At 39.5% G+C, this 24824-nt stretch overlaps 1 protein-coding gene across 1 annotated transcript in view; it reads right to left on the reverse strand.

The window, feature by feature from the left end:
* The window catches only part of ANTXR1 (ANTXR cell adhesion molecule 1), a 58554-nt gene extending 35951 nt beyond the window's left edge, over positions 1–22603 (reverse strand). Inside the window, exons 1-8 of the mRNA XM_053464457.1 lie at positions 22232–22603; positions 5637–5708; positions 5449–5520; positions 4150–4231; positions 3682–3715; positions 2710–2789; positions 1303–1371; positions 75–155 (exon numbers count right to left, since the gene is read on the reverse strand). Coding sequence (XP_053320432.1) covers positions 75–155; positions 1303–1371; positions 2710–2789; positions 3682–3715; positions 4150–4231; positions 5449–5520; positions 5637–5708; positions 22232–22368 — 627 coding nt within the window. The 5' untranslated portion in view covers positions 22369–22603. The remainder of the gene's footprint in view (positions 1–74; positions 156–1302; positions 1372–2709; positions 2790–3681; positions 3716–4149; positions 4232–5448; positions 5521–5636; positions 5709–22231) is intronic.
* Between the last annotated feature and the right edge of the window lie 2221 nt (positions 22604–24824).

Genomic DNA, 24824 nt, shown 5'->3' on the forward strand with positions numbered 1-24824 from the left:
CATGTTGTAACATTTCGCTCCCACAATAAAATCTCTGCACGGAGCATATTTATTAATAGAAGAACAATACTCACCGAGCCTATTATGTCTTGAAGAGCTTCAAAACCTCCATTGACTGGGAAGACGTGATCTTTGCTGTCAGCTATGCGTGCCAGCTAAGAATGAGAGAATAAGTAAAGGAGTGGGCACTTAAGCTAACATGACTTGGCAGCAAGTCCAGACTGGCATATTAAATTGGCCCTGGCACAGTAGCAGGGGCTACATGCTATGCGCTCTCACCTCTACAGAATGCCAGTGTGTCTGTACAACCATCTCCTTTACACTATAAATTATAAAGAATTATATCTGCAATGCAGGAAAATAGGAGGCTCCGACTGGCACTTGGCCAGTTTTCCCAATGACCCAATGGCCAGTCGATTGCCCAATGGCCAGTCCATTGCCCAATAACCCAATGGCCAGTCCATTGCCCAATGACCCAATGGCCAGTCCATTGCCCAATGACCCAATGGCCAGTCCATTGCCCAATGACCCAATGGCCAGTCCATTGCCCAATGACCCAATGGCCAGTCCATTGCCCAATGACCCAATGGCCAGTCCATTGCCCAATGACCCAATGGCCAGTCCATTGCCCAATGACCCAATGGCCAGTCCATTGCCCAATGACCCAATGGCCAGTCTAGGATTTAGTAGATGTAAATATAGAACTTGCCTAACTTTAAATCTTACTATTTGATTAAGCATTTCATTAACTAAAATATTTTTAACTTCTTCAGTTGTTCTGAGAGGAAAGAATAAAACAACAGGCGTCCAAGCTAAATACAGGTCTGTGGTTTCAAAAAGTGTGTTGTACCAATTATTCTTCATTATGCTCAATTAAATTTCAAGGAGGAAAGTAACACAAAATGTACTGCATGTCAAGGAAAGTTAAACGAAAATGTAGTAACGTTCAAAGTTTGGCAGCACCCCTGGCTTCTAAAACTTGCTTTTAAAATAACTACGAAATTCAATCTAAATAGTTGGGTCCCACAGAATGAGGCTTAGTAACATCATCCATGATAGCTCAGGCTTTAAGGCTGAGCCTGCTTGAGAGTAGGTGGTATAACCACTGATACCATCCTGTTTTCACCTGTGTACAGGAAGGAACATGCCTAAAATGCTCTGACTTATCACAAGAGAGCTGTCAAACTCCATTTCTAGAGTGCCGAAACATACGAGACGGCATGTTGAAAGAGCTACTTTGGACATATTTTTCCCATTCTGTGCAATACTTTTAATCGCTAAAGATATGTGAATGTACAGTACCTGAGTCTCGTTAAAGTCTTTTACACCGACGCAATATACTTGTGCTCCAAGTTCACGGGATCGATTGGCCTATGAGAAAAAGTAAATTATAATTATAAACTGTAGGAGAAACACAATGGGGGGAGCAGTGAAAGTAGGCGTGAAGTTGGCATAATGTTGGTAAGAAGTGAGTATGAGCACGTGCCACTGCCCTACATAGACAAAGATGAAAATCCCCTAAATACCCAGGGAAACAGTACTTCACCTGGAGACTCCGGGTCAAACCTACAGTTTCCAAACCTACAGCCGTTTTTCACATATACTTTAAAACTGCAAGGTTTGTCCCTATTCTAAACAAAGCATATTGCAGCGTGCTCAAAAATGACACCATGAAATACGGGGTAGGTATTCAATCATTTCCAGCGCTGGTCTAATGGCTGAGGAAATGGCTAGTCTTACATGTACACCACCTGAAACATTGGCAATATTTGTTGGGGGGGGGGGGTTGCAAACAGATCCGGCACCTTGGGGCCTTGTTTCAGTTTTCTTTGAGTTTAAAGTTTTTTTTGGAACATGTTTAAATATCAGGCAAAGAAAGTTAAGCTGTAACGTAATGTTGTGTTATGCTATTTAGCCTTCTTCACGGTCCAACACATGCGGAAATTAGCTGTGGGCTTTTATAGATTTGTAAATGAATTTTGTCCCCCCCCCCATTTTCCAAATGGGTCTATTTGTAAAGAGTTTTACTCGTCCAAAGGTTTAACCCTCTGAGTGCCAAGTGTCCGATAGTGGCCCTTACATTAGGCTTCTGAGATCCATTCTGCCAAAACATGTTTGACGCTGAAACGGTTAAAATGTGGTATAATCACCCTATGGATTATTCCTGCTGATTGGACCAATCCTTTGGTTGTTATGGTAATGAGACTTCTTTTAAAACTTTGCGCCAAAATTGCTCTTGGTAAACTAGCTAAAACGTGTCATATTACTGGCAGCTTTCGCCTCGGAATAAACAGTGCAAATAGTTTGGCGCGCTCCTTAAATATATTATACATGCGCTGATATTAACCATTTCCCCTCTAGAGAAAAAGCAGCTTACTGAAATACTTTAAGCTTCTTATCTGGCGTCAAAAAACTGTTATGCGATTGATTCATCACTAGAGTTGGACCATGACAATGATGACGAACATCTGCCAACATGGCCGATTTTACTTCATTTTCAGAATTCCTTTCCTCAGTCTAGAAGAGGTCACGCAAGTTTCTGGCGCTTTAAATGTCCATTAAACTAGGGTCACCAGACCTTCGCATTGATGATAACAATTACGTATAGCATTGTGGATAAAATGATGGGAAAACAGATAAGCGGCGATGTTACGTTGTACAGAATGCTGCCTCTTTTGTATTCATTTTGCTGCACATTTGGATTATTACCTCCCGCTCTGCATAGTAAAACAAATCTTCATGGAGTTCCCCGTCAGTCAGAGCAATGATGACGCTTGCTGTCCTGTAGCCTGTGGAAGAAAGCTTGCATTATGTTAGCAGAACATCTTAAAAGTGATTTACGAGCACACGAGATGGAAAACAACTAATAAACACTAATTTTATCTCCAAATGGTCTCGTTAACTGAAAGCAAGCGTTACCCAGCATGCTAAAACCACAGAGAGTTAGCGGTAAAGTCCGCGCCGGGTACTCATTGTTATCAACCCAATAATTTGCAGGCGATATGAACTTTCCTTCTGTTATTACTCTACCTTCAGTGTAGAAAGGCCCAGTTGGCACTGAATAATGGATAGGTAAATTCGAAAGATGACTCGGAAATCTACACATAGTATGCATTATGGAGGGCAATGAAATAGGCCTGGTACACGTGAATGCTGCCATGGTGGAAAGGAACAACATTTGACGTTGTGTCCACCATATACAAATGCAGTTTAGTGCGATAAAGGAGTAGGTAGGGAATGTGAAATAATATACGGACCAACACGAGTCCAACAGTTCCATGTGTCAAGCATGAATGCCAGAGATAACTGGAAATGATGGACTGTTATGCTCTCAAACTACATCTCAAACCATCAAGGAATATCCATTGTTGCATCCATCACTAGCGCTACATACTTGCCCACAAATGATTCTGTATTTCATAAAGCCTTGGACACCGCTGTTGCTTTTACATATAGTGCAGGAGACATTTCAAACTGCGCGTTTAACCTTAGCTCAAACATAGCTCCAACAATACAATGGTAACTATACGGACCAGGCCCATAGGGGTGGAAATTCTACCGCCCAATATCTTTATGTTCAAGAGAGATCTTATATACCGTTTAAGCATAGGGGGAGAAGAGGGTTGCCCCAAAACCTAATTCTGCACGTATGTTTAAAAATAAAAGCTTATTTTTTCTTACCTTCATTGCTTTCATGATAGATTTGCTCACTAGCCTAAAAGGAGAGTGAAAAGCTGTTATTATTACGATGATTATTATTACAGACTTCCAGTTGTGTCGCCAGATTTACACTTAAATCCTAAAATCATTATGCAAGAATGAATCTTTTTTTTAAAATTTATTTGCATTTAAAATTTAAATTGTTTTCCGATACTTGCAGAAGAATGCAAAAAGGGTAAGGTATATTTTAAATTCTTAAGCAGATCATTTATCAACTATTTGCCAACAGCACTTTTTCGAACACACTTACATTACCAGGACCAGCAAATGTAAAGTGTGATTGGCCTGAGTCTGAAATATATATAAGCAGTTTTATAAAAAGGTACGTGACCTGCTTCAGGTATGTACAGTATAGGATGAGATCACATTTAAAAGAACTGTGCACTTCAGCATTCAGTCTGTAATGAATATAAATGTCATATTACGTACCCTCTCAATACCTTCATGCATGTATGTGTCGCCTCCTGGGAGAACTTTACGCAGCTCCTCCAAGCCAAGTCTGATCTGCTCTCTGTGAGCACATTTATTATTTTTATTATTACATTGTAAATTGGCGTCGTTTAATGTAGCAGCTATACATTACCTATACATTACCTATGCTGTTTAAGCATTTCCATTTTCCCCTGGGATACAAATGCCTAGAGGGATTCCTTAGACTCTCTACACATTCGGCATTTACCCCCCCCAGCTAAATGCCTAGCAGGAGATACATTTTGCTGAATGCAAGTCCTGCCCAGAAATGCAAAAAGCACAAGGTACATTCAGTGATCACTCGTGCAAAGCTTATAAGCATACCTTGGAACTTTATGGAATGGCTCAACCTGCGTCTGATAACGCCACATACATAATGTATGTAATAAAATAATACCAAATATATTGATCGCTATAGTAAGGTGTTAGACTGGCTGTGTATGTATGTGTGCATGTGTATGTGTAAGTGTATGGTGTTAGAGTGGCTGTGTGCATGGATGTACATGTAAGGTGTTAAGAGTGTGTACCTGTGTATGTACGGATGTATGTGTAAGTGCAGAGCCTTTCCTGACCATCATCATACCCAACCATATCCTAATTCATTCCAATCCCCAGCCAATCATTATTCCAAACAATTATTTTTATACCCCCACCATCATCACCATATTCATCTCCACCATCATGTCCATCCCCTACCATTATCACCCCATATTGAACCACAATCACCCCCCTCCATCGACCCCCTAACAAAACATCATCACCATAACCACCCAAAATTATTTCTCCATCATCTTCATACCCTTCCCTTGGCATGCCCCCTTCATATTCATGAGTATTTATTAAACTCAGGAGTTTGCTGGAGAACCACTCCTGCCATAGGGCTGCGCTGTACCTACACAACACAATTGGGGGAGGTGACATTAACTATGCGTTATACCGAACCAGCGCAGGCCTATAGCAGGAGATGCTAACATACAGTACATAATGATATCAGGGAAATTAAATGTCCGCCTCTTCTATACATTCGGTTTATTGTATACATCTCTGAGTAATTTGTGAAGTAGGGTTTGCCAGGTAGACTTACTGATGTCGCACAAATGATACCTGATACAAAATTCACATTCCCAACCTTTTTTTAATTTCTTGGATATGTTTACCAATGGCTGAACAAATCTTTACCATAACTTTTTGTGCCATTTAATGTTTATCTATATGAATATATGCCACTCATGGCTTTTATACAAATCTGGCTCTTACCTGTCATCGGTCAGCCTCATTAAGGTGGATCCTCTCGTTGAGAAGACGATGAAAGACATCCTAAGTTGTGGGCTGAAATGATAGAGCAGACAAATAGAAAGCCGTAGTGATGGTTCATCAGGCTACCACGAATTTCTCTTACTACTAAAGCCCTCTTAATTGCAGTCGGGGCTGAGAAGAAAACTCACCTGATAAATCTCTGGGCCAGATGTTCAACAAAGTAATAGATTTCATTCCAGTGGTGTAGAACACTTCCAGATCTAGAGGGCAACAAGGGAGATTTTGATCAATGGTGTGATATAATGGTGTGATATGGTCATACTATAAATAATGACAAGTCAAAGTTTCCACGAGGACCTGTATTAGAGCCATTTGGGCAACACATTTGGTGAGTCACTAGAATCTTCATGATTGTCTATTAAAGGGGTAATGTTTAAGGATTCTCAGGGTGAGCTCATGTCGAAAGTTCTCAGGTATGCTGGTGGGCAGCGTGGGCTGTTGGTCCTGGATCTATTGTTAAGTTATAGACAGCATGCTTGAAATTTCTTGGCCTTTTGTCCCATTATAACCCCAATATAGATTATTTTGGGTATTACTGTTATACAAATCTATATTATTTTGTTGGTGGGGAGTTTTGTGTGACGTCTGTTTGTGCATGCCTATAGAAACATATACTTTACTTCTCTCATACGATCGGAAGCATTCAACTTTAGGTTACACGAAGAAACTTCTCTACCTTGAATGATAAATACTTCTGTATTTTTTTACTCACTTAAAGAATTACCTCCTGACCTCAGAGTTTAAAAACTTTTCAGGCCACAGAGCCATCAGTATGACAATGAATCCCAGACCTCTCTATATCCGCTACACTCGCTGTTTATTGCAGTCATGTTGGCCAAGTATACAGCTGAAATTTATCATGTGGATTTAATGAGTTCCCATAAATATTATGAAGTGAAAGCTGCTGAGTGAGCAGATCAGTCATTCTCTCCTGCCAAGGACAGAGACAGAGTAGGAGACAGTGAATTCCTTCAAGCAATCTGTTTAACCAAGGAAATAAGAGCAGCCAGGCTAATCCTGTACAATAAGATGCAACGTGTTCCTCCTAGGGGCTCCAAGCTACTTTTATAAGTGAGCTTTCTGAACCAAAGTCACAAAGACAGAGAAGAAATAGACATCTTGAGCTTAACCATAACACTTGTAAAATAAATATTTTTTGTTAATAACTTTGCTGATGTTGTGCAGTTCAGACAATAAGGCTTATTATTTAGCCCTTTATTTCAAGATGGCCCATTGTCAAGAAGGTCAAGTCTTGAGTGACCAACATGAAAGGCAAATCTTTGTTTGACATTCAATTTCCACCATCAGCATTCATTATAAATGTTATAAATAAAAATTTGCTTTTTTACGAAGCTGCCAAAGGGTTCCCATCTTCTAATTTGTCACTGCTATGCTTAGGAGCCCCCAAGATTCTAACAGCTCTCCAAATATCAAAGAGCAGACAGGGGACTTCATTAAGACTTCAGTTATGTAAAAAAACACAATAATGTCCCTAGCTCCACACAGTCTGGAGATGATGCCTTTATATTCAATGATAGTCAATTACATTATACTCATTTGATTTGATGATAATCCCATGACTCAAGTGCCCAATAACGACAGACACATAAAACTTGGGTTGAAAAGACCACAGCCAATTTTATTTGTTAACCAAGTCAATGCCACGCAACCTTAGGCCCAACACCTTGTTGCGTTAACAGGGCAAAGACTACCAAATGAACACATAAATATAATAAATAACATCCATAAACATAAATAATTAACAAAGACCATAAAGCCTACCAGGCAAATTAGGAACCACCACACAGGGACAGACATACCAAGTTGCCCAAACCTGAGACTCCCAGCACCACCTGCCAGGAACCTCCCATCAAATGCTCTCCCCCAGAGCATTCACACCCCATAGATGCCTGGTAAGCTACCCATCCGGCTGTGACAGCATACGTACCCCAACATAATACAAATACCCCAACATACCCCAATAAACAAGGAGGGAGGGCGGGACAAACAACACAAGGTAAGGTGACCACAAAATGTCCCTAAACCACATGTCACAACCCCTTAAGTAACTTTTCCATAAAACCTCATCCCTAACCCAACAAAACTGGCACCAAAAAGCCTGGCCTTACTCGGGAGCCCAGTCAGGGCCCACTCTGGCCATGCTGGCCCCCGCAGTCATCAGTTGGCATTTAACATTTGAAATCCGTGCTTGAATGCAGATGACAATTAAGAATATCTGTGCCTCCTGAAAACTTATCCTGAAAGAAGGTATTATTGCCACACATAACATACAATTCGGGTTGTATGAGCAAACTATTATTACATAGTTATACTTGTTGAACTATCTATATGTTGCTTTAGAATACTGTATATGAAATGAGTGGCATAGAAAATGTCTCAATTGCTCTTCTCCTGCTTTGCATGGCTTAAAACCATCAAAACTTCTTCTAACATTTTTCACTTAGCCCATGACCTTGGCTTGTGGCATTGCGGCTGTATATGCTGCATTGGTCTTCCCTGTGTGTGGGTGAGACGTTTAACACGTCTCATGTTTCCCAAAACTCTGAGATTTTCCTTAAACATAAGTTATTTCACTTTTTTTCCCAGTAAAATAAATTAAATATCCCACATTAGCTAAACAAATATGGCCTGGGAACATCTTCAGCCAAACTACTTAACACATAGACCATTTAAACAAGGCTTGGCCATGCTGTGATTTTAAACCCTGTTCTCATACAGATCCACCTGATGAAACATATCTGGACATATCTGAGTGTTTTCAGAGCTCTGGCGTGTTCTTAGTCCTGTCACCCCTGATGGACTTTTGGATGTCCTATTGTCCTCCTACCTTACCATTCCCTCTCATCTCCTACTCTTTACTACGCTCTACTACTCTAACTCATCTATTAAACCTCTCTCTTTCCAGTGGCATGTTCTCACCCCTCTTTAAACATGCTGTTATCTCTTACATTTTGAAAGAAACATCCTCTAACTACTGTCCTATCCAGAGAAGGGCTGACAACATTCAGACCAGAGGGCAAGTACAGCCAAGTGGCAGAGCTTATGTATAACGTGCACTACCTAGTCCTGTCCAAAAACATTTACAGAGATAATATAAATAAGACCCAGAAAAGGTGCAGAAAAAGGATCCAGTCATCAGAAAAAAAGCCACCTAAGTACTTCTTAATTTGGCATTCTGGTGTAGAATTGCTACAAAATGCCTGCTTCTCTTGTCAGTCCTTTCTTTCTTCTTTGACCTCTAAACTACTGGAATGTTTAATCCACAATCGCCTAACCCACTTTCTTTCTTCTGCAATTCTACTCAACCATTTATGATCGAGTTCCATAATCAAGTGGATGTGTGACCATTACTGAGAACTTCCCAGGGTTGGCTACATGGAGCTCTTCCTCTTCTAGGGGAGCAGCATTGTGAATGGTCAAGCATAGTCACAGGGGAAGGTAATCTCTGCTGAGATTTAACTATCCAAAGCCAAATATACAATATCTCATACTTATCAAATCACTTTATTCTATGAGACCAAGAAAACCAAGACTGGGGAGAAAACCATTTATAATATATACTGCTAGTAAGAAGAAGACTAAGTGGTTTGAGATGTTACATGCATTAGCTTCTGTGTAGAACATTAAATAATAGTCACTGTTAAGGAACACTTTCCTAGTTTTTCTTTCACATATAGATTTTCAATCAAGTTTCAATAATAATATAAAAGAGACTGATGTGCTCGATTAAAATCAAAGGCACAAAATCCAACACAGGTGGGCATGAGGCTGATTTGCTACTGTAGTCTTTTTAATCTGCATCATAAATCTAAATATTGTGTTGGAAATTACACCTACAGGGATTTTTATGACATCACATTCTAAACACATAGGCATTAATATGTAGTTGCCCCCCCCCCTTTGCAGCAATATATATGTAAAAAAATGTATATATATATATCTATTATACAACAAATCTTCCCAGCAAAACTGTTCCCACAAAGTTGAAAGCATATCGACATGTCTTGGTATGTTGAAGCATTAAGATTTTCCTTCACTAGAAGTAATGGCCCTAGCTCAAAACCTGACTTCACTAATTAGAGGTATGTCCCAATACTTTTTTCCATATAGTGCTGCACAAAGCAAGGTCCATAAAGACATGGTTGGATGAGTTTGGTGTGGAAGAACTTGACTGGCCGCACAAAGCCCTGACCCCAACTCCATTGAACATCTTTGGGATGAACTGGAACAGAGATTGCGAGCCAGGCTTTCTCATCCAACATAAGTGTCTGACCTCACAAACGCTCTACTGGATGAATAGGCAAAAGATCCCACAGAAACTCTCAAAAATCTTGTGGAAAACTTTCCCAAAAGTCTTCCCACAAGATTTTGGAGTGTGTGTGTGGGAATTAACACCGTGTGGGACTACAAATACATAAAATAATTAAATAACCTAAATGCCATGATAGCTACATTTGTCTTATAGCATATCTGTATATTGACACAGTATAATTTCACCTACTTATTTGCAAACATTATTATATAAATAACATTTATTTCCTAATTAATTAATTCTAGATGAATAACTTTTTGAATTCTGAAAACTATATTTTAAACAACGTACAATAACGTGCTGTAGGATTATCCCATTATATTTTATGCATGACAGTTTGGTTGGGTATACAATGAATCCTCCTGTTCTCTGTAGGGGTTTGTATGGGTGGAAGTGTAATATACTTTCTAAAGGCTGAGCTCCCAGAGTTGCTATGGAATTTTGGTAGTTAATGAACATCAAATTATATTTTCCATGACAAAATCAAACAATTTAGGTGTAACTAAGGAAAGAAATGGATACTAAACCAGAGTGTGCACCACCATATGCTTAACACAGTGTTTCCATTGCACCGACTTGAACATCTATCTGGGAACTAAGGGGTTGATACCTCATCTGTAGCAAATCCATCCCTAATTCAATATGTAAGTTCCTCGATTTCAAGGAACTCATCTGTTGCTCATTTACCTTAATAGTTTGGCGATCCAGTTACAATGACATCATACACTGGATAAGTAATCATATCTTGCACTGCTTAATCAGAATGCATGCGGAGGATTATATCTCAAACATTACACTTTCTTTATGTAGGAAGAATTACCAGATACAATGATTTATTTACGTTTAGTGCTGCGCTAGACCTACTCCAGGGCAGTGCCACCTGCTGCCCCCTCTACATGGCCATCTTACTTCTTGTGATATCCTAGCACTCTGCTTTTTAAGGATACATGGTGCTGGGTGGCATATATATATATATATATATATATATATATATATATATATATGTATACGCACAATGTATAGTTAATATATCATGGTTACTTGCAATGGAGCCTGTCATCTGTAATTTTTTTGGATGACAGATGCACTTTAAGTTTTGTAGTTTTATATGGGTACAGTGTTCTATGGTACCTTCTCTGCTCCTTTTCTTAAGGTTCTGCTGAAACTTGTAGAGCAGGAAACCCAATAGCCATGTATCCCGTATGAAATAGCACTCAGCATCTGTTTTATAGCATATATTTGTCTGGTTCTTTTAAGGCCTTAAGGACCAATCTCCTGTAATGTTTTTGGCCCCCTGCCCAAGCAGCTGTTTTGGACACTTGGATAATTCTAAACACACCTACATAGTTTTAGCTGTTTAGTTTCCCGGAGGCATTTACAAAATTTTGCAAGATGGATGTAAAAATAAAATAATAATTCTGAGATTTAGATGAATCTGTGGCTGGTTACCATGGTGGTTTAATGATTTCAGCGTGGTGTGAAAAGTGGAAAGATGTTATGGGCTATAGTTTCCTAAGACTATTTCCAACTTTGTGGCCAAAGTAATGTCCTATGGAAATACAGCTTTTATAAGTTTTCTTTTAAGAATGCTTGTTTGTGTTTTAAGGGGAAGTTAATACACCCTAAAAATGCCAACAGACTGAAATATGTATGATATCATAAGACAGAAAGGCTTTTAGTTCATTAATAAAGCTAATTTTAATAATGCTTTACCTTATCTGTAGGTGCATACCATAAGTCCTCAGTGCAAGTCTTCCTGAAGGTGGAGAATACTGACGGCAATGAGTACAGAACAGTGAAGTCATCTATGCACCAAAGGTCCCAATATAAATAGTCTGTATTAACTCATAAACAGTCAGGATACAGACCGCCCTAGGGTGAAGGAATACAACAGTGTCTAGCGCTCGCTTTTATGGTCTATGAGTAGGCACTGCTAGGAGCAAAATGCATTAGGTACGCATTAGGTCTTCCTTGTCCCCATGGTGTTTTGTGTCAACACCACTAATCAATAAATACTTTTATATTTATACTCTATGTCCATGGATGTCTTCACAGTTCTGGATTGAGTGTCAGCATTTCCTACCTTTAGGAGAACTTGAATACATGAATCTATGCATTGGTCGTCACCAAGTGAAAAATGTTGCTGTTTTTACGTTTCATAAAATTGTCAATAAGGGTGGTACTGTATTAGTATTAGGCCACATAACAGAAAGGTAAAAGATCATGAACATGTATAATTATATATGTATACCACTTAGGCCTAATGCCTTTAAATCCCACAACCCCTAAACCCACTCACCCTGAAATGAAGTCATGAGTCATTGATGTGGGTAAGGGTAATGACTGCAGCTTCACTATATTCCCACGCCAGAGTTAACATACAACTTTAACCATAAACAACCCGCCAGCTGCCTTGAGCCCAACAGTTGCTTCTCATCTCTGTAAACCAAGGGTCCCAGTCCAGAGGGGGCTATAAGCCACCTGCTGGAACTGGTTTTCCACAGCCTCCAGTAGAACTCCTCTACCGCTGAGACTACAAAACGAATAAGATTATAGAAAGAAAAAAGCAAACAACACAGGTTCATTACAAAGCACCGATGTCCAAGAAAAAAGCGGTGGGTAGACAAGAACAATTCCTGTCCTGAAGGAACCAGGCGGAGACGGAGTAGATCCCTCCCTTCACCCACTTTAAAAACCCTGGGTATTACAAGACTGCTTGGAAGACCTTAGCTCCGACCTAGGCCAGCAATCATATTGCCCCTGCCCTAACGGTCCATGGGGTCCCTGGTGTTGCAGTTTGTAAGTTAATTATTCAAATGCTGTTTGGGATATAACAAGCATATAGTATGGTATAATAATGATGTCTCTTTTGGATAACAATCAGATGAAAGTGATTAGAGACATTGCCAATTATTACATTATAATATTAAATTAGAACTACATGCATAGTGATTGGGTATGGAATGTCTCTGTGATGTAAGTGAACATTACATCATTATTACAATTTATTTTGCTCCACAGTAGACGTTATAACTTCAACTTAGCGTATATCGATTTACACTTAAATTATTTTAATAATCCTTGCAGTCGTCATTTTTTCCAATATCTGTCTTTCTCAAGGCGCACAACCAGGTCATTTGTTCAATTTTATAATTATTTTTTCAGCGCCATCATATTCCACAGCACTGTGCAACTGGTAAACAGGACATAACGAGCAATGCATCATATAACAATTTGGACTTACAGGAACAAAAAGGGAGGAGGGCTCTTGCTCAAATGATCTCACAATCTAGAAGATAAAGAGTTGTACCCTGTTAGCCAGAGAAAGAAAAGGAGGACATTGATGGCGTTATATATATCAATAAATTGATTTAACAATTCTACTAACATATTGTTATGTATAAGTTGACCACATTTTGTGTTATGGAGATAATCAATGGAAAGAAATACAAGAAGTCCTTCTTTCTTTTTCTTTCTGTAACATTTACACTAGTAGAAACTACACTAAAGTTATTCTGGTATAACACTTTAATACTACCAGACAATGTAATGGTCTAATCAGTAGGAACATTTCATGTGTTGCCATGGTAGTAAAATTACATTTAGAACTTTGATTCGGAATAAGTTTTTGGAAGTGCAGATTGTAATAAAACGATAGATTTATTATATGTGCAGCTTTTGTACTTTACAATTCTACTATTGTGGCCTTTGTATTCATTGATAAGATTGCTGAGGTAAAGTGGGGGGAAGCTTAAAAGTTTACCTGGTTCAATCACGACTAATGCTATGGGAACCCTTATGTCTTTGATCTAGACTCTACAGAAATGCTTGGTTCAGCCCAGCGTATCAAGAAAGAGGGACACAAGTCAGCCGGCACAAATGAAGGAAGTGATTCCTCCTCTTTCACCATCGGTACCTTGCATCCCTCCGAGGATCTGTGTCTCAGATCACGCGCAGATTCGCTCAACCAGACTGGCAAAATGTTTCGGGTCCGATTTCGTTGCAGCCTGACTTGTTCCTCTCCATGGCTGGTTCATTGTCTAGATTGTAAGCTCTCAAGAGCACAGCCCTCTTCTACTTTTGTGCCCGCTTGTTATTGTTTGTGATTTTTAAGTTTTTATCCTGCCGACTCTGATTGTAAAGCGCTATGGAATCAGCTGGCGCTATTAAATAGGTGTAAAGTAATCTAATGTAATGGGTCATTAGATTATGACAAAGTTATTCACTGCACTTATGTTTTAAACGATTTAAACAACCCCTTTTGAGACAGTTATATGAATAATAGGTACTGTGTATGACTATGTATTAAGTTTCAACCTCAATGACTCTTTATAGCTCTAAGAAATATCCATTGCAAATATTGTTCTAGAGCGAGTAAATCTAGTACATTTTATGGTCGTAAATCAGGAAAAAGCATAGCACAGCATTGTACGTAATATTATACTCAGAGGAAAATCTTGGACTGTGTCAAACACCATCATTTTAGATAAAATATTGCTCAGTACCCCAGTTTTGTTTTCTTGTGATAATCTATCCTTAAGGGTCTATTTATCAAGTGATCTCCATAGAATGCATGAGTCACCGATCCTAAGATACGCAAAGTATAAACTTTGTGACAGATTTCTTAATGCTTTGTAAACACTAAGCGTGGCCCTCTCTTCCTAATGTATTTGCCTGTCAGGGTGAGATTGCAGTAGCCTCTTAATTCCCCTTTAAAGCCCGGTGTAAATAAACAGCTAATAATAGCAGTAAAGGTAAGAGAAATTACCCTGCTGAAGTTCCTTGGAGAAACATTTATATCACCGTATGTCAAAATGAGACCACAGCCTCCGGGGGGTGGGGGGGGTATCAGGACCGGCCATAGCACAAGAGCACCACAGGCAAGAAGCCCTTTGTCCCCCCAAATAGTATACTCCATGTCTATTTTTATACTTTTTATGCCAATTCTGGTACCAGACTGCCTTCTATACAATGGGGTGAGTGTTGGCTCATCCATGGTCCAGGCACCCCAGGCGGCTCTGGGCCCTGTGCAGTGTTTCTTGGGTGTTAGCTGAGGGAATCCTTTGTTCCATACCACCCAACATTTCCAATTGCCCAAGAAGAACATGTTTGTTTGAAGGAGTGTGAATAGAGGCATGGCTAGGGGACAAGACTTTTTCACAACTTTTTTAATGTACTGTGTACCAGTGATGTATTAATGATTGTTTATAATGGGCTTCTAAACAGAGTAATGTTAACGCAAGTTAACATATCAACACACTTTCTGTTGTTGACATACACGTTACTGTGAGGTCTAGGGCTGCAGAACACTGTGATGTACTTATACCCACCAAAAATTTCCAAAGGAACTTTGGGAGAGAAAAGAAGAACAGAAAGATGTGTTGTATTCTAGTTTAGTTGTTTATTTGTTTCACTCCCTGTTTGGAAATGTAAACAAAAGCCCCCCTGTTTCCCAGATCCTGCAAACTAGGTTGTTACTTAGCATGGTGTAAAGAGCACATTAGGATGCCATTTGGTCCAAACTTCACTGTCTGGTGAGAAATCATTGAATACTTCCAGTGCCTTTCAGCCACCATGAAGGCTCAATTGTAGTGGCAGAAAGGCAGCCACCTAGAAAATTCATCGGTGCTATTCCTAAGTGAATCCATGTTTGTTCATTTGTTAATTTGCTTTTGTAACCTTTGAAGAAGTACAACCAGTAAACTACTCCTACAGATAAATTAAATGATCCCGGATCAATAAAGAGGGTTTTAACGATATCCCATCTATTGATATGGAGAGAGAGCGCAAGAATGTCTTGATGCAGGAGTAGGGAAGTAAGATAGCGGAGGTAGCTCACACCACTTTCCGTCACAGATGGCATCATCAGTTAAGAAGCTGCAGATCAGAATATACACCTTGTTTTCTGAAAAGCCCAGCAGGCAGTGAAAAACATTTCATTTTGATTTGCTAATATATAAGTTCTGCTGAGATCAGCACAAAAATATGATTATGGAATGAAAATCAGATTGATATGGATTTGGGCGTTGACTGAAGTTCAAAAAGTGGCCGCCCAAGTAAACTAATTTAAAACCTGGTGAAGATTCACCTTAAGAGAACTCTTGGAAACCCTTGGAAACATGCTCAGTCCTAGCGTGATACAGCTTATCAGAGTTTATTGAATATAGCTTGATGGCAGTCCATAAGAAGATCACAATGCTGGCTTTGTTTAGTGGTACTACTTACCTTACCTTATTCATAAAGACTGCTTTGTGTCAAAGTAATGTTCTCATAACACATAGAGATGCCATATTTCATGAAAAACCTGTAAAATAGCCACCACACATGGATGCGCTTAACATACATATGAAGAAAATTCTTTAACCCGGGTCAGGGTGGGATCCCAAAGGAGCTTTAGTAAGAGGTCGTGCTTTGAAGTTGGAGGGTAGCATGATCAAGAGGTCTATGGCTTTATTGTATCATACATAGAATAGTGTTCCAGCAGAGACTACGTTAACAAGCATTAACCACTGCATTGCCAAAGGAAAACCTGAAACCCCGCTTTAATATCCTGATTGTCTCCAAATCTGGGGCACCAAGCGGTACGATGTCCTAATTAAAACAAAAATAAGGTGACGCAACAACTTGTTTTTTTGTTCAGTGGTTTTCTGGAAATGTTTTCTTTAGAGAGTAACAGGCCAGATGTTTTTAGCTTGTTCCATATGGGGCCGTGTGTATGTTGAAAGCACTTGTCCATATCAGAAAACAACCTCCACCTTTCAGTGCGGAATACATGGGTGGCCATTAAGAAAATTAATTGTTTTGGAAAACGTCTTTGTTGGACTAATAGCCATTATTTACTGACACATAAAACTTAAAACTATTCTCCCTCCCTGTTTTCATGAAGTCTTCGCAGCTTTTTGGCATTCATCTATTAAAACTGCCTTTACATTTTTTTGGTTGGTTTTCAGCTGATTTAGACTATTTTACCCCCTTAAAAGCTGAGCTAAGTGAAAAAGGTCGCAAAGTTAGCATAATAACTATGCTGACCACATCTCATGCCCTCTAAAGTTCATGCTTGCTATACTCACTCCCCCCCAAAAAAGAGTTCTATGGGCAGGAACAGATTAATGGCGGAGCACACGAAGCAATTGCTCTAGGGCCCCATTCTTCTGAGGGCCCCAGCCTTCTGGTGGTTTCACCTGTCACTTCTGCGCACTGGCAATGATGGAGCAAGTATTTACATTAGAAAAAAATTGATAGACCGAATGGATCCTATAGGCAAAACTGTCAAATGCTACAGTTCTGTGTTTCTAAGAAAAGAGGCTTGTTAAGTGAACATTGGATCACCGAGAAGATGCCGGGTTTATGTTATGATGCCGTGAGTCATTATTTATAGCTTTGAACTTTCAATCAAAGTAGATGTTCCTTCTAAAGCTCATACGAAGATCTCAAGTAAGGTTCTATGCAAGTAGGTACGTGGGACTTTTTAACCAGAGAAGGATTTTGGTCCCACTCCCATCATTCATCAGCATGCATCCCAACTGTCTAACAGTGCCGGTTTTGCCACTAGATCCCACTGTCCTGCCGAGCTCTACCTCTGTCTCGCTTTGCAAGACAGAGGTACAGCTCAGCCAGTCATCAATCCTGCGGTCCCAATTTCAGACACTGGAGAATCCATTCGCAGAATTGTGTGCGCAGTTTGAGTGACGCTCTACCTCCCAAGCTCGGAAGTAGAAGTTGGGAGGTATCCATCAGTCACACATGCTCAGCAGTTAAGCTTAGATTGCAGAGTAAGGCTTTTGCTGCTTGATTAATCTGTATCCAGCACAGTGATATATATATATATATATATATATATACATATACCAGACTGCCAATCCTTCCCATTCCTTCTTATATCACAAAACTCCAACATTTGGTAATCAATATTCATAGGGCTTTAAAGGGATAGTTGCACATGCTGTACGCCTACTGTATGTGGGTAGAATTTTAACTCCAGGTGGAACAGAAGACAATCATTTACTTAATTGATTTATACCGGGGGAATGTACAAAAGTAGTTATTATTCTGTCTCAGTGGTTTAGAGCATAGGCCGCCTTAAAGACAAGTTTTAGAAATGTCTAACCTCTCTTTATAACACCTTATATTGACTGTATATTAGAGTTGGGTGACTCTGTGTGGTCTCAAGCCCAATGCCTTACTTGGACAAATCATCAGGAAGGTTGCTGCAAGAACTGGTTAAAATACCTCTCCCCTTTCTCTCTTCGGGTCCTCACTTGTGCGCATGAGGACTCTTTGTATTTGGTGGGCAAGTCCAAGCTGGCTCATGGGCAGCCGAGTAAGCTGAGCTCAGGTTTCTGGCTTGTCCCTGGCTTGGCTTGTGTCATGGCACTGCCCGCTCTCCAACAGCTTCTCAGAACCCCCTCCATTACACTTCCTATTGTTTCATATAACCATTCCTTCCAACACGTTGTATTACTAATAATTATGGAATAATGGTTAATTATCCTTAGGACCTCTGGTCGTTATTATTTTAGTGCCCAGTAGCATCATATTGCTTCATTCAATCTCTATTTTATCACACTCTGTTCTGTTTAGCTCTTACTCATTCTCTACATGACATCTATATATATAACACCACCTACTTCTACTTCCCGTGACAATATCTTAAAATTGCATTTCAAGTCCAAGCTCATAACACAACAGAACACTGACAAAGACTGACACGTGAACGCTGCTCTGTGCCTTTGGACCCACTGCATCATTTCATTTTGACGTGACAAGCAGAGCAGGGGTTAACTTTCCCAATGCTGGCCGCACTTAAAACTGTAAACCCCAGCGGTGAGCAGATGATATGTGCAGAACGTCACTGGGAAGGAGAGCGGACCGAATGGTTTATGTCAGTGATTAGCTTGGGCATAATTATATATTTAACTTGGCGTCCTCTCAAAAAATGACCTCACAGCTGTAGAGCTTTAGCTCTGAAACATGATGAATTCCTCTCCTCATGTTTGAGCCTGCTTGAGCTTTCATATACCTTGTAGACTGATATGTTGCATGTTATTGGATTAATTGAAAGTTCCAAAAATATGTTAAGAAAATGTATAGACTGTAGACCAATTTATATGCCACCTGTGTTATTCTGATGAATGAACACAAAAGCGTTTTATGGTGGTAAATAAGTGAATCCTTTAAAAACCACACTGGTTCTTGGTAACAGTTTATTTTCGGGTTGTGGTATGGACTCTAGTGTTCATTTAGCTTGAAACTGCATGTCAGTGCTTTGGGTCTTTGGGGTTAATTCACAAAGACAGCAATTTTGGGAAGAATTGAGGCTTTAATTCACCAAGTTTCCAGCACTAACTTCTTCACTAACCCATTTCAACCAAGCTTAGCTATCCTTCACCTCCACCTTTCAACAACTTTGGTGAAAGCAACTCTGCTCGCAACCTAAAACTCATAGCCAAATCAAGTTTTTTTTGTTTCCTGCTATTAAAACACAATACAATTTAAATGAGCTACAGCTCAGTAAATTAACACAATATGATTACGTAAGGAGAGATTTGGGTAAAGATTAGATTTCACATCTTGGACCCATTCTGTCTTTTCTGTTCTGCAACTGATTTCAGAGTCAAGAGCTTTGCAATTGAGTCCAAAGGAATGTTGTATTATGCATCCATTCTGTATTCTGGCAGTATTGATCAGCGAAAAAGTGAGAACATATAATGCTCAGGAAGGCAGCTATCCAATGACGGGAGGCTCTTTATTCCCATAGTGAAGGGGAAGATGAAAGTAATTATCGTTGGGATATAGTGTCACTTACGAAAAGTGGGCCTGTTGCGCCCGTTGATATTAAAATACGGTACATTCTTACTCTTCCAGGGGAGTGTTATTATAATTGGACTGATCTTGTGTGGTTTTTTTTCATAATACTCTAATTCTTGTGATTAGCACATGCGCAATTAAAGGAGGTTCGTAGAGTGAAGAACGTTGTCTTCATTCCCTGAATCACACGTAAGCAATGCTTGTTTGCTAACATCTGCATCCTCGTAACATTTAAAAGGAACATGTAATCTTGCGATAACCCTAGATCTCGTCCATCTGTGACATTGGCAATCAAGAGTGAAGATCTGGAAACAAAGCTCTGGAAAGTGATTGGAACGTTGGGGTTGTCAAATTACTCGTACAGTCAACAATAGATTTACTGGCCGACTCCATGGAAAATCTAATCTTCAGATTTTGCAAAGCTGCGTTTATATTGTGGATCTGCTTATCTTAGCCTGTTTACTTTGGTACGCAGTAGTACAAACATCAATTATAACATTAGATTGTCTCAAAAAATAATTGTCTCAACCGGTAGGTTGTCTTAAAAAAGTATCACAATTCTCCAGTCAATCTAAAAGCATACATTTATTTGTGTTCATGATAAGCTCATGCAAGTTCTAAGAATTATTTTAACATCTCACCTATGTTGACTGACTACCATGTCTGTTGCAAGAATATTCCAACTATATCACTATATATAGTATGCTTTGTTTATTAGTGATCTTACTTTTTGAACTTAATTAGGACCTTCAGTATTTAAAAACATGTCTACCATACATTCCATTCCCTTATAGTAAAATGGTTTTAAAAGTATGCATTTAATAAAAAAAAATAACATAATTAAAAAGCTTTTTTATTAACATTCTGACCTCCACCTTAATAATATTCTTACTCCAAGGCACCCCAGGTATAACAAGTTCTAAACTGAATGTTTCAGCAGTGAATTGCGAATTTTGTATATTAAACAGAGCTTGGCAGATAGAGTTAAAGTCTTAACTTTTTGGTGGAAACAGGCTTAGACGGACCACAAGTGATGTCACAAGACACGGTGACGACTGTCCCATGGCATGTAGACAAACACTCTCCAATGTTGCAAACCCACACCGCAAGATTATTAGCAGAAGAGGTGCTGCAATTTTATTTCATAGCTTTAAAGACCAGCTCTTTGGCGCCCTCTAAGACGTATGCCTCTCTTGCCGAAAAGCTGGAGTTTCTAATGATATCTCCAGCTCCCTGTATTAAACATTAAACATCAACTTTAAAATGATTTGCCCGATCCCCAGTTGAGTTGACCGGTTGCCATGATCCCAAGAGTTTGGATTCCGTCTTACAAGTTTATATTGAACAGAAACGTTGGGTCGCATAGGACAATCCAAACGTGCTGTTTTAGTGTGCGTGATATTAACTGCAGCATTCAAACTAACAAATGCATCTTTGCCCAAAAATGTAGTTATTTCCTAGTTATTTCTTATCCTCTTTAAAACTGCTTTAGGACAAAGTTTCTGTGAAGTTGTCCAGGAGCGCATCTGGCAAGTCAATGCAGTGCTCGGTGGCTGTATCCCAAACGTACTCTCAGCTGAAGAAGGAAAACAGCTGGCTCAGCTATTTCTTTCCATGCCTTGGGCTATATGCAGAGCACAGCCAGTCAGCAATGACCTAGAATACGCTTTATATCTCAAGAAGCCATTAAAGGACATGGTTAGAAGTTTGGTCAATGTTGTCTCACCCCCAGCAATGTGGTGTACCTCATGGGAATCCAGGAGTTGCTTACCACAAAAGTCTCACAGCTGGACTAAAAGTGAATCTAATATGATTGTTCCGAGTATGCTCTCGACATAGAAAAATCCCACTGATGAATCTGGACTCTCTTTTGAATCCAAGGGGAACAGTTGGAGTGGGGGCACCCATCACTGGGTACATTCAAGACAGTATTGTGTAATTTAACTAGTGTTTGAACACTTTATTTTTAAAAAATAAAAAAAAGGTAAGGTAAAGGTCTGCAACACAGATGCACCAAACATTTTTTTTTAATTTAAGAAATAAAACTCTAAAGCAGCGACTTTTATTAATATACTGGTTATTTTAATGGTGGCTGAGCCTAGATGACCTCATTTAGGTGTCACCATAGGTAGTTTAGGTGCTACACTAGCTGCCGCACTAACTGGCCTCACGTCAAGGAGTATTTTTTCATGATATCTGGCCTTTTGGCCAAATGTCATCAGCTATATAAACAATAAAAAATCAATTTTTCCATATAAAAGTGTGCAAACACCTTAATAAACTACCTTACAGTCAGGCAACCTTCATTGTTTAAGTATAGCTTAACAATGAAGCAATAACATTCAAAAGGACAAAGAATCCGAAATACAGAAATAGTTGCAAAATGATTAACTAACTTTAATACAGTAAGATTGTGGATACATTACACATATGTATAATATCCATGCTTAATTCAGAACTAGGTCATGCTATTTTTGGACTTTTTTTTAAAGTTTGACCCCTAAGTGTAAAAAAGGTTGAAATGCAAGTGTTAGATGTGATATTTTACCGTAAGTTGTGCCAAAATGCTAAATTCAGACTTACTTGTCCAAGACAAAGTACAAGTCGAAGCCTCCATAGCACGAATGACCATTGGGTTCTCCAGTTCCACCTTGTCCATCACAGAGGAGTATAAATGCGGCAAAAAGCAAAGGTTTAAAGCCAAAACAGGGTCCGGCCATAGTGATTCCAAGCTGTGCGAAGGCAACAAAACTTTCCTTTTTTTTTTATAGACTCGCCAATGCACAATCCACTAAGAGAGCCACCAAAATCCACTGTTAATATCTCAATGTCAGAGTTTTTGGCTATGCTTCCTTTTCGCAGGCTGCCTGCAGCAGTTTTGCTTCCCCGCAGACCTTCTCTCTGTTGTTGGTAGACGTTTTCATCACATTTGTATGCTGCTTAGAGGAGGCACTGCTTTTCTCTGTTGGGATTAAAAAAAAAAAAAAAGTTCTTCCTGAAGAAAGAAAAAAAACTTGCTTTGTCTAAACCTGTATAATTTCTTTATTTATTTATTTCACATAGACCAAAAACCGTATACATCCTGACATCTTGTGATAAAGGAGCAGAATGCAGGCGTAAAATAACAAAAATAGTTTGTACTTTGCGGTACCCTCGTGACAGCGCAAGATAACTCTATAATGTGTTTATCGAAATATTTTCGCTTAACTCTTTGAATACCAGACTGTAAGCATACTTGTGGGCTCACTTATGTACAGCGGGACTGATTTATCAGAGAGTGAGTTTACACGACTTGATGCCAAAATCCAATATGTGTGCTCTGTATCTGGCATAAATCCATTGTTAGTAAAATACACTAACTAACATTGCATAATATATAAAAAAAAAATATTAGTCTGACAGAGGTTATTAGATATTTGAGCCAAATGAGTGTGTCACAGTATTCTACAGCTGAAAAAGTTACAATAATGTGTATAGAAGCAACGGAAATGATATATATCAATTCAATTAGGCAAATTAAGCACATTATCGTTCTTCTAAATTACATTAGTGTGTATAATAGGTCACAAAGTCAGATATGACATCACATTTTAAGCATACCTGGGAACTCTCCGGGTTTGACCCGGAGATTGTCGGGTGAGCGCTGCTCCTCTGGTTCTCCGGGTCGTGGGGTCTTGACACGCCCCAGTCCCCGCCCATTTTTAAATTTAAATGGGGGTGTTTCCCGCTTCCGTCAGCTGGACCGCCCCCGACATTAGCGGGAACCCCACTGACATCGGCGGGAACCCCACCGGCGTCAGCGGGACCGCCCACCGATGTCTGCGGGACCGCCCACATATGTCAGTGTGCAGTCCTGGCCACATCCCGCAAGGGAAGGCTCCGGGTAGCCGGAGCCAAGAAGTTCCCAGGTATGATTTTAAGCCTTTCAAGGATGCATGACACCAGGCAATGATACCATGATGGCTTTGAGCAGACCTCCAATCTAATCTCCCTATACAGTCCATGGGGTAGCAGCATATGGGTGAGCCCGACTGCCCAATAGAGAAATCTTCCCCTTTGACTTGTCTCCATAGGCCTAGGTAAGACTACACCACACTATTATGTAAATAATATTGTGTTGTACAAGCGTGAGCATCCCTTAGAACTTTCTAGATACAGCTAACAAGAGCCCCCCATTGCGGTATGCGGGTAGGAGGTCCTGCTGACGTCAGTTGGTGGTCCCGCCATCAGTGGGCAGTCCCGGGACATGCGCTATTTTTAATGGGGAAGTGGGTGGGGAGTGGGGCACGCTGCCTCCCGACCCGGAGTTTCCCCTTTATGACCAGGAGACCCAGAAAAGCTGCGCTTCACCCAGAGTCTTTGGGTGAAACCTGGAGTGTTCCAAGGTATGTCTATGAGTGTCATACTTAAATATGAAAAATGGAGGCCAATAACTATTCTGTGTTATTTTTTTGTGTAATATCATATACCTGTATATCCTAGATAAAATAAAGATAAAGCTAATAACAAAAGACTGAAAAAAATCAAAATAGGCTATTAGATGGTCGTGTAATGATTGTAGAGGAATAATTAGTGCAAAATCTAAAAATGTAATGTTAAGTCCCTGTCATACAAACTCTTCTGCTGTCAGTGTACTCTCCAAGAAAAAAAAATATGTTTTATTGCCATTAGAAACAAAAATAGACTTATATGCTCCCTTCGATAACACATTTGTAGTGTGATGACTTATTTGTTAAGTTACATTTCAGCTCATAACATGTTGACATTACTCAATGATTATGGTGTGAAGATCATGGAATGTTCTTGTGTTTGTAGGAAAGACAAAAACAGAAGCCAGTGCCAGCAGGTTGTCCACTTCCTTTTTCTACCCAAAACCATATGTGACACATCGCTGCACAGCAATGACCCAGATTCTTGCAATGCTTCTTAATAGATGGAAGTCTTTTTTTTTTTTTTGTGCCTGCGGGTTAGTAGTTACCGTCAAGGTTATTTTAAAACTCTATAGTCTAACTCAATTCTTCAAAAAATTGCCCTGAAATAACCGTTTTCTAATGGAAAAATACATGAATCAGTACATTTTTAACTGATGAAAGCTTTCAGCTCTAGACAGAATCTCCGAGCGTTAGGTCAATATGCCTTTGATCCCGAGTAATGCAATCCATATCCTGCCATAAAG

The sequence above is a fragment of the Spea bombifrons genome, chromosome 4 (genome assembly GCF_027358695.1).
Source record: "Spea bombifrons isolate aSpeBom1 chromosome 4, aSpeBom1.2.pri, whole genome shotgun sequence".
NCBI lineage: Eukaryota > Metazoa > Chordata > Amphibia > Anura > Pelobatidae > Spea > Spea bombifrons.